Consider the following 10,947-nt stretch of genomic DNA (forward strand, 5'->3'; position numbering starts at 1 on the left):
CTGTTTATTGCATCAACAAATGGAGGTAGCAGCCTGAAACACTTCCAGCAGATATACCAAATACTTCTGCTAGAATAACCATGTCATGTGAAACTGCTGAGCATGCATCAGGATATGCTGGCATTTTAGTTGTTGTTTTATTTGTGTTTGCATGAATTGCTATGAAATTTTTGACTTTGGGGTTTAAGACTGCAGCATTCCACCAGGGTCTTAAGCCCATTCACATTAGTTCTAAACTCACCCATCCAATCAAAATTAAAAGTAATGTTCTTTGAAAGGAATGCTGCTCTGCATGCCAAATCTTTTGTGATCTGGTAACAGTCCGAGTATGTTTACTGGAAGACTAAGTTACTACTCTTTTACTTTTTAGACAAATGTCTGCAGAGTTGACAGAGTTATAGTCATTTTTGTGTTTGCTACAATTGAGCAGCTGTTGTGATCATCTTGACTCAGGAAGCCTTCGCGTATGTTTATCCAATGGTTATTTTTTAAGAATTTCATTCAAATCCATGCAGGGTTCCAAGAGATATTTTGCTAACAAACTGAAATACATACAAACACATACAGAGACAAGTACACTTATGTTATCACCTCCTTTTTATGGCAGTAGAGGCAAATTAAACACTGTTTCATCAAACTGAGCCCTCTACAACAAGTTCAATGTTATTTATAACATTTTCAAAAAAGACAACTTCAAAAGATCTGAAAAATCTCTTTAGACCCTTCTTATGATAATCATCATAGCCTCACAGCTGGCTTGAGAGATCTCTTTAGTGTGATGCGAGCGTGCACACTTCATATTGACTGAGAAAGTTCATTCCTTCAAGTTAAGTGGATCTCCTCCATCTCTGCTGTATATACTAATGTACTCACCCTGATTGCAGCGAGGTCACATCATTCAGCTCTCGTCTGTTTTAAAGAATACAAGTGGAAATGCTCCAGCAGGTACATTCATGGCAGACAGCCTCTTAAGGAAAAACTTTTTGAAAGATTTTGCTTTTCAAGGATACTTATTTCCAGATTTTTTTGTCCTAATAAGTATTAGACAAACTCATAAACACTTGATAGGTATTGACCTAAACACCTGAGTATGCTCTTTAATGTGTGGTGGCCAACATAATTATGTACTTATGAAGGCAACAGTTCACCTTCTGCAGTATTTTCTGAAAAAGTCTGTTTTTTAATACACTCATGACTTAACACTGTCAATGTCATTTAGATTTTCAACAATTTTCAGTCAGGTCATCTGGACAGTTTCTTTTTTTTGCTGAAACGTTTCACCTTCCATCCAGAAGGCTTCATCAGTCAAGGAAACACAACACATGACTGAAAATTGTTGGATTGTATACCTGGATTATTGAGCATGGACTTTTTTTGGTTTTGAACCAGTTTGACATGACTGTCGACAAGGAAGAGGGCTGGCACGAGAGGAGGGGGCGTGCCGAAGACACCATCTTAGCATCAACATAACTGGTTTGTTCCACTTTGGAGTAAGCTGTTTGGGGGACGAATCAGTTTTGTTGTGTTTCCTTGACTGATGAAGCCTTCCGGATGGAAGGTGAAATGTTTCAGCAAAAAAAAAAAAAAACTGTCCAGATGACCTGAATGAAAATTGTTGGATTGTATACCTGGATTATTGAGCATGGACTTTTTTTGTTTGTTTGTTTTCTTTTTTCACGTAGATAACTTCTGTAAAGCGTTTTGTGGACATGGTTAAAAACCTTGAAATTTGTTCACATCTGCAAACAAATAAAAAATGTGACTGACTTTTATGGTAATAAATCAGGCCTCTCTTGTAAATAAGTCCTCGAGGCTCAATGGGATTTATCTGTCTAAATAAACGTTGAATGAATAATAACAGAGATCATTTTTTGCCTTTTGTTCGTCTACCAACAGATCAGTTACCAGAGCATTGAGTCATCTGATCCAGGGATCAACGTCCCAGGACCCAGAAGAACAGTGTCCAAACTCAGGAACGAGACGTACCACATGTTCTCCAACCTTCACCCCGGAACAACTTACCTGATCTCCGTTCGAGCGCGTACAGCCAAGGGTTTTGGCCAGACTGCTCTAACAGAAATCACCACTAACATCTCAGGTACCGTTAACAGTCACATTCTGCATCTGTGGTCTCCTTTTATAAAATAAGAAAATTAGAACATTATGGATCATATTGGAAAAAGAATGTTAGTTTAAAGAGCAATTGTCCAAAAACTTCTGGTTTTGTTCAAACACCAGAAAAATTAAAAGGTGAACATTGTTAAATGTTTACAAGGATGGTGAACTTCCCCTGTAGTTATAAAGCACCTATAGATGCTCTGACTTCACATTCTGCTGTGTTACCTGCCGCTCTCAAGCCTTGTGTGTACTTGTTTGTGTTTGGGTATCTTAGTACAGTAGTCTCTCACTTATTGCGTGGGTTACGTTCCAGACACCCCGCGATAAGTGAAAATCCTCCAAGTAGGGACGTTATATTTATTTTAGTATTTATATATATTTTAAGGCTTTATAAACTGTTCCTACACTCTTGCAATGTTCTTAACAATGTTCTAAACTCTCTAAATGCTCTAAAAGAGCACAGCGAAAGAGAGCAGACAGTCTGATGCTACAGTTACTGAGCCAATCCTGGAGTCAGACTGGCCATTGGGAACACCGGGACAATTCCCGGTGGCCTGGCCCGCTCAGTGATTGCCAAGGGGGACTAAAGGCTCGGTTCCGATCATGCTTGATTATTTTAAATAAACAATCCATGCCGCTCCTGCGGCTCACTCAGGTATAAGACAGACCACCACCTCCCCTTTCTTTTTCCAAGGTTGTCTGTCACAGCAGAGCAGAGACACACAACAGATTGCGCTCCTTCCTGATGTGTGTCTCTGCTCCTCTGTGACAGACAGCCTCAGAAAAAGAAAGGAGGAGGCGCTGGGGGGTGGGTGGGGTGTGTGTCTGTCTTATACCTGAGTGAGCCATATGAGTGGCATAGATTGTTTATTTAAAATAATCAAGTGCGATCCGAACAGAGCCTTTAGTCCCCCTTGGCGATCACTGAGTGGGCCAGGCCACCGGGAAATGTGCCGGTGCTCCCGATGCCCAGTCCACCCCTCACCACAATGCTCTGGTTGGTCGCCTTCCATCAATCAGCCAATTGTGTGTGTGTTGTGAATACAATCTTACGTTGAAAACCAGCAAAATTGTGAGTCTGTGAAAGTCAAACCTCGACGTATCGAGGGACTACTGTATTTCGGTATCTATATAATGATTCTTAAACCTTATTGGACAAATACAAACTTGGATTCACTGTGACATGATGGTTAGAAGGACCAGGGACACGCTGAGCAGATGGAAAGATTTAATTTGTGACAACAGGAAAACTAAATATTATTAGCAGTTTTTCTTTTGAGGATTTCATCTCTTTTTAAACCCGTATGTTTGAGCCAGAAATGTTGTGGAATGCAATCCCTAGTGAGTGACCCTCAGTGGTATCTGTCTGTAAAGTGCCTTCTCATTAGCTTCATGTCTCAGATGTAGTGGCAACATCCATCTTTTTTCCACAGTCTGTGTGTACTACACTAAGATTTCAACCACTATGTTCCATAATTAGGATTTGGGGAGTTCTCTCTTTTGACCTTAGCATTTCTCCTTCACTGAGGCAAAACTTCTGCTCCCAGAGTGTAGGAGCAATTTTTCATCGCTTCTCCAAACTTGTGGCACACTGTCGCCCCACAGTCCTCCAGATATAAATTAACTTACAGAAGGCGGAAAAGCACCACAGAGGGCAAGCTTGTGTGTTACTGTATAAAGAAGGATGCAGAACATTGTTGGGAGCAGAATGTCACTTCGAAGAGTCTCCGAGCTTATTAGCAGTGATAGGAATTCAGCCTTTGTGTTCCTGTTTTCCATTGATGGTGAATTTTCACTTGTTAAGGGATGAGATTACACGTCTGAGGAACACACAGAAGGACCCCTCCAGCAGCTCTTTCTCTTTTTTTCTCACACATACACACACACACACACACCTATCTTTTTTTTAATCTATCTCTTTACAGGCATGTCCAGTTTGTTTAATTATAGATTAAGTTCACAATTGAAGCTTATTGGCTCCAAATCACAGAGACTCCTGGCATGAATCCAGACCACAGAGTGCAAAAGTCTGTGCAGATCCTCCTCCTCCTCCTCCTTCACTAGTCCATGGTGCCGAGCATTCACTTACACTGAGCGTCTCCTAAATCTACACTGACAGCCAGCAAACACTGAACACCTTCAACAGCCACGACTGTCAGCATCTTTGAACAACACCCACCGCAGAGTACCTGACTGCACACATTTCTTCATTCGCATGCACACACACACATACACACACGCATTGAGATGAGTTCACCGTAGTGGTTAATACACTAACATCCCTTTGACAGGCTTTGGACCTGACAGCAGGGATCAAACTGTCTTTTAGAGCCACAGACCTGTGACTTGAACAAAGCTTCACATAGTTTTCTTTAAGCTTTTAATTGATGTCAGATCGTTTCTGTTGCAGCGCTAACAAACCACGTTTTAATATGATAATTATCTATGTTCTGTGACTAGTTTGCTCCCCTTCCCACTTACTAATTGACTGATGATATTAAAGAGAAATGTGCCACAACATCTCAGAGGAGGAGCAAGACTTTAGCCAGATCTTTTCAAACGAAGAACCCATTCGCTCCTGTGACTTTTAATTGGTGTTTTGTTGAAGGCAACTGGAAGGAATGTGAGAATGCGGGTAATGGCTTTGCCATAAATGTTGTGCCTTTATGCTAATAGTGAACCGGGTTGGTTTTATTTGACACTTTAAGGCTGAGCTTGTTTACTTGGAAGGAAAAAGAGGCAGAGACACTGTCTGAACTCAATTAATGCTGCCTAAATGAGCGGTGGCTAGAGCAAGATGTGTTGTTTTTGTGTGTGTCGTCTTTGATGTTTGAACCTCGATCTGTCCCCAGCTCCTACGTTTGATTATGGAGACATGCCGTCGCCACTAAGCGAGACCGAGAGTACAATTACTGTGCTGCTGCGCCCCGCACAAGGCAGAGGAGCACCCGTCAGGTGAGGAGACAACCCCTCAGACCATCATAATTTACTATTTTAATCACACACGTGGCTTGTTAAAGTTGAATATCCACTCCAGCACTTACCAGGTGGTGGTTGAGGAGGAGACTGTGAAGAAAGTGAAGCGAGAGCTGGGCCTTCAGGATTGTTTCCCGTTGCCCATGTCTCATGGCGAGGCGCAGGCCCGAGGCACGCCACACTACTACACGGCAGAGCTGCCCCCCAGCAGTCTGCCAGAAGAAAGTCCCTTCACCGTTGGAGACAATCACACTTACAACGGCTACTGGAATAGCCCTTTGGACCCTCGCAAGAGCTACCTTGTCTACTTCCAGGCTATGAGCAACTTTAAAGGGGTAAGTGATCAAACTCACCTTCCCAGTGGTGCCTCAGATCTAGAAACATTTAGTCATCAAGCCGTAAGGGTTCCCGGGTACTGTTCGTTGGGGAATCTGACATTAGTAACAGTTTCACTTTAAACATCATCCTTTAAACACAGCTGCTAATCTCGGCCAAGTGCAAATAAGTTTAAACTGTAGTTACATTGGTGTAGAAAGAGTTTAGTTGAACTCTGGCACCCCCCCTGTGGAGCAGTGTTATTTTCTTCATGGCTACATCTACTGTTTAGGAGAGGAACTGCAGGAAGCATAAATCATTTCAAGGAATAAACTACAAATCTGCTATGTTGATGACAAAAATTGGTTGCTCCATGACTTGTTCATTCATTTCATAGCTTGATAAAGCGACTCAAACGTTATTAGAGTCGGAGAACTTGTATGAATAAAAATCCCCTCAATCACACAAAAATATGACATCAAAAACCTTTCAAGGCAGATGGTAGTACAGAATGGAAGGGTATAATTTAAGGAAGGCTTAACGAACTCAAACAATCAATTCTCAACCCTACCAGCTGTAAACATTAGTGTTCTAAGTAATTCTGAACCAGTGTCCGTCTGTACAATATCTGTAGTTTACAGTTTAAGTCAAGTGTCTGTTGTTGAGATCACAACCTTTAAGAACTTATTTCTGCTGTCAGAGATTGTGCAATGAAAATGTTTTTCTTTTGCTTTGATTTTTGTCAGCCAAATCGTTTCTGAAAGGGAAATTACTTGCATGCATTATTTACAGATATCAACGTTGTGACTAGCTGAAATTACTTAATTCAGCTTTCAATTAAAACGTTTTCTTCTACCTTCTTACTGCTTTTGTCTTTGTCTTGTTACTTCAAGTTGTCTTTCACGCATTTAAGTTTTTTGTTTGCCTAATCAGCTCATTATCTTTAAGAATAACCAGTAATAATTGACCAAAGTAACACGAAAACAAAGAGCCTTAACAAGTCTGTCTTCTTCTGTCTTGGTTTTCCATCCTGTTGGTAAAGGAACTGGGTGTTTTTTCTACTTTGCAGTGTCTTTTTGTATCATTCACTTCAGACAAGCTTGAAGAACGTCACATTCCCTTTTTCAAATTCCTTTACTGGCAAAGCTGCTACCTTGGTGAGGTGATTACTTAGAAACAATTGAACAAAGGTGGAAATGATCAGAGCTAGAAAAGAGCTGCTGCTTTAAATCCATCAGAAAAGTGTTGCTTTAGGTAAGTGAGCCATCTGTGATCAATAACTGGTGTAAATCTATGCAAGATGGGTCACTAGTAGAGGTGGAGGTGAAGTTTATTTTTAGATGCATTGCATTACGGGTATAGAGGATTTTGAATTGGTTTTCAAATGTCAAAAATCTTTTTTTTTTTAATGTTCATCTGTGCTGACACTTTATAAGAGTGAGTAGAGTGCCGGTAGTTGCTACCTGGTGCCTTTTGTCCTAGTAGAGTTACCATAGCTTCTTGTAGTAGAAAAATGTTGCTGTGCAGCTTTGTTACCACTTTTTTCTTTGTTAAGCGTCAAAAAATAAAGTAAGAGTTAAAGTTTTCAGAGATTTAAAGTTCTTAATATATACTTTGAAATGTTTAATTTGTTTAAATTCACAGTCATAAGTTAATAATGTTGCTTTCTATAACGTTTTTAACCCTTGGAAGACCTTATGAGGAAAATTCAGCTACACATTTAGTATACTACACACTCGTGTTCCTCAAGGGAAAAATCTGCGCCATTAGAATACACTATAAATACAGATTTTTATCCCGTATTTATCTATAAAATAATGCATTACTCTCAGTAATATTTCATATTCATCCTTATACTTTCAATTTTATATTAGCTTACGAGGTGGTGCTTCGCTTGTATATTTGAGAGCCTCTGTTAAAATCAGGGACGGGTCAACGTACCCCAGAAGCAGTATCTTTTCCCAACCAGATGTCGCTGCGACGTCCTGCCTCTCATCTTGTCCGACAGAATTGTAGTTTGGATGTAAAGAGGAACAACTCACTTGTAATGTGCACAAGTAAACGTTTGATACTAAAAATCTTTTTCACATGCGTGCAGGATGTTCCACGGCTGACAGCAGCTGACTGCCATTGGTTTTGCTCAGAGCAGGACTTTATTAGTGTGTGTACTGTACTCCTGCAGCTCTCTAGTGTCTCCGGGACAGTAAAAGCAAAAAACAGCTTAGAAATAAGCATTTCTACTGTAAGGTTAAAAAAAAGAAGAAAAAAATATTAGAAAAAGTCCCATGTCCAAATATGAGAAAACAGAAGTGTTTGACCAAAAACAAGGCCTCATTTTTAGCTACTGGATCTGAAGTGTTTGGTGGGTTGGAGGGTCTTCACAAAACTCCAGACTGGAATTTTTAAAGAAATTGTCAAATAATCATTTTGGGCATACTAATGAAGACAAAGACCCAATTTATACATTTATTTATTTTTGTTTGGTTATATGATATTTTATTTATTTATTTTTTAAAAATTGCTGTAAAATGAATATATTGCCAATTATTTTTTATGTCATTGTCAATTTATATAGCACGTAAAAACAACAAAAGCTGACCAAAGTGCTTAGCAATTTACCAGTAGTCAAATTAAAATGAAAGCAATAAGAACAAAAAACAAATACATCTTGTTCCACTCAGGAAGAACAAGAAGGTTAATAATGAAATGCAACGCACATAAACAAAAGACCCTTCTGGCTGAGATAGCTCTAAAAGATTACCGTATTTTTTTGTGGGAATAAAATATTTAAATAATAATTGAAATATTTTTAAGCCGTTACATGAGGTGGTTGCATTTCGACCAAGGAAAACTTGCTGTCATAAAGTTAAAAGAACTTCCAGTTTATGTTAAATTAGCGTTTATGCTAACTCCTGGTCAGCAGCCTGTAGTTAAGATATTTTTCTACATATTGTGAAGTGAACATTTTATAAGCATTGCAAATACGTAAAATGATAAATATTTAGGGCGGCACGGTGACTCAGTCGGTTGAGCTGTTGCCTCTCAGCGAGAAGGTTGCCGGATCAAATCCCAGCTCGGGCCCTTTCTGAGTGGAGTTTGCATGTTCTGTCCTTGCATGCTTGGGTTTTCTCCGAATACTCTGGTTTCCTTCCACAGACCAAAAACATGCATGTTAGACTGATTGATAACTCTAAAAATGTCTCTAGGTGTGAGTGAGAGTGTGAATGGTTGTTTGTCTCGTTTGTCTCTATGTGTCCCTGTGATGGACTGGAGACCTGTCCATGGTGTCCTCCGCCTCTCGCACAGTGACTGCCGGATATGGGCACCAGTGACCCCCATGACCCGAAAAGAAAGAGATGGGTAAAGATAATAGATGGATGGATGGTTATTTATGTCAAATAAGCCATTGTAATTTAATTTTCAAGATAATACAAATTAATAAATGTTTTACAATTGCATCACTGCAATTCAACTGTAATTGAATGTGGAGCTTCAGAAACGTTCCTACCTCTAGAGCCTGTGGTGCCCATTAGAGTATTTCAGCCCTATGAGTTTCTGTTTCCCTGTGTACTGTAGAATCTTACATAAACAGGCCTGTGTGGCTCGTCCCCAGCAGTGTCATCTTTTTCCAACCCAGTGGAGAAACACACTTTGGGACTGCAGCGTGAGCACTTCACACAACTAACCTGCTAAGAGTGGGATTAGAGAGTGGACGCCTGGCTTTACCAGCGGATGGGATTAGGCGTTTGTTTGCTCTGCCAGGGGGCTACCTGTCTTGACCCTCATTGAGGCGGGCGCAGTGACAAATCACAGCCAACGCCGTTCTTTGTGCCTGAAAATACAGTAACAGTCAGTGCTTGGAGGTTGCAGCTGCAGGACTGAAACTATTCTTTTTGAAGGAACCTTTTGAAATGTTTGGATTGTCAAGGGTGCACAGTTTCAATAAAAATAAATAAAACTTACTTTTACCTTTATTGTCAGCAAAAAGAATGTGATTTTGTCAAAGTCAGAGAACACAGTGCAGTGTTGCTTGCCTGATTAGTAATACAAGTCAAAAGATTAAACAAATGGGGACAAATCACAGAAAGGCCGTAAACGAAGAAGAGAGTGGTGAACGACCTCCAGATGAAACGATCTCATCAATCGTATGATCAAGAAACTGGATTTGAACAACAAAAGTGACATGTTTTTATTGGATGTAGCCTGTAGCCTTTTTGCAGAGGGGGGGTCATATTACCTGCCTGGTGGCCTTTGGAGCAGTGGTGTCTCAGTACCTGAATGAGAGGCGGAGGGAGAGCTGCATGGAGCTGGTGGGCAAGGAGATCTCCAACAGCTATCACTGTGTGAGAGGCGAGGGACAGTCCATCACAGACATCCAAGTATTAAATATTAATGTTTCATTTCTGTGTAGAACATGAAAGTTTGAGCAGCTTGCTAACTGTTTGCTGTAGTTTAGTATTTTTCTGCTTTATCCTGCAGGTGTAAGTACAATTATTACAGCTAAAACCATTTACCAAGTAAAGGCCTAGCATTTCCTGAAGGAATGCATATCACCCGCCACCTTTCATGCCAAAAGTTTGGACTGGGGTTCCTCAACGTTAAGAAATGATGGCGTTGTAGCTGTTTTGGTCAAACATTAAGAAATAGCATTATAACATTAACATTATCATATCAGGACATGTCAGCACGCAGTGGTTCAAGAGATATTTTTAACAAACACATTCAAAGGCACAGACCAAAACATGATCATCTCTTTCAGCAGCAAACTTTTGTATGACACATTTTACTTAATTTTAATCAAAGTATAAAACCTGCATATGAATGCACTAGTAGGATATTTTTGTATAGTGGATTTTGCAGAAAATAACTTTGTAGTCCTTCTGTTTATAGCTGCTGGAAAATAAAATGTATCTTTTCACTTGAAGAGAAACGGGCTGTGACAACGGCTCTGCTCTAAAAGTGAAACATCACAAAAGTCACGTACGTTCTTGTATATCAGTTGTTGGTTAATCTTCCTGCAGATTGATGTTGTTCTGAAGTGTCATCTTTGATAGTCTCTTCAGGTGTTTGCACACCAACCTCTTAATTAAAATGCAAACTGAACTGTCAGGCTCAGTTTAATTGCCCTTCTCATTAAGTCAGTGTTTGTGTGGTCAGTTTTATATACAGTAGTCCCTCGATACTTCACGGTTGGTTTTTGGCAGACTCGCTCTATTGCAGTATTTCAAAATAAGATTGGACATGACACACAACTGGCTGATTGATGGATGAGCCACACAATCAGCATGGAATTTTTATTTAAAATAAATTATTTTAAATTAATTAGCACCTGCTGCACCTTTGTGCAGCCCACACTGCAGGATATGCTCCCTCCAGCAGCTGATCAGCTGTTCTCCGTGCAGAGCGGAGAAGTGGGCGTGGCCAAGAATGCTTGCAGGTATGTGGCTGAGAGCAGCGGAGGCAGAGAGAGGGAAATCATGACATTATGTGCTCTTTTAGAGCGTTTAGAGTTTAGAAACATTGTTTAGAATGTTGCAA

At 40.1% G+C, this 10,947-nt stretch overlaps 1 protein-coding gene across 1 annotated transcript in view; it reads left to right on the forward strand.

The window, feature by feature from the left end:
* The window catches only part of ptprub (protein tyrosine phosphatase receptor type Ub), a 159,258-nt gene that overhangs the window by 86,535 nt on the left and 61,776 nt on the right, over window positions 1–10,947 (forward strand). The window contains exons 9-11 of the mRNA XM_037677245.1: window positions 1,897–2,098; window positions 4,971–5,073; window positions 5,156–5,429. Of these exons, the coding sequence (XP_037533173.1) occupies window positions 1,897–2,098; window positions 4,971–5,073; window positions 5,156–5,429 (579 nt within the window). The remainder of the gene's footprint in view (window positions 1–1,896; window positions 2,099–4,970; window positions 5,074–5,155; window positions 5,430–10,947) is intronic.

The sequence above is a fragment of the Nematolebias whitei genome, chromosome 5, assembly GCF_014905685.2.
Source record: "Nematolebias whitei isolate Nwh7 chromosome 5, NemWhi1, whole genome shotgun sequence".
Lineage (NCBI taxonomy): Eukaryota > Metazoa > Chordata > Actinopteri > Cyprinodontiformes > Rivulidae > Nematolebias > Nematolebias whitei.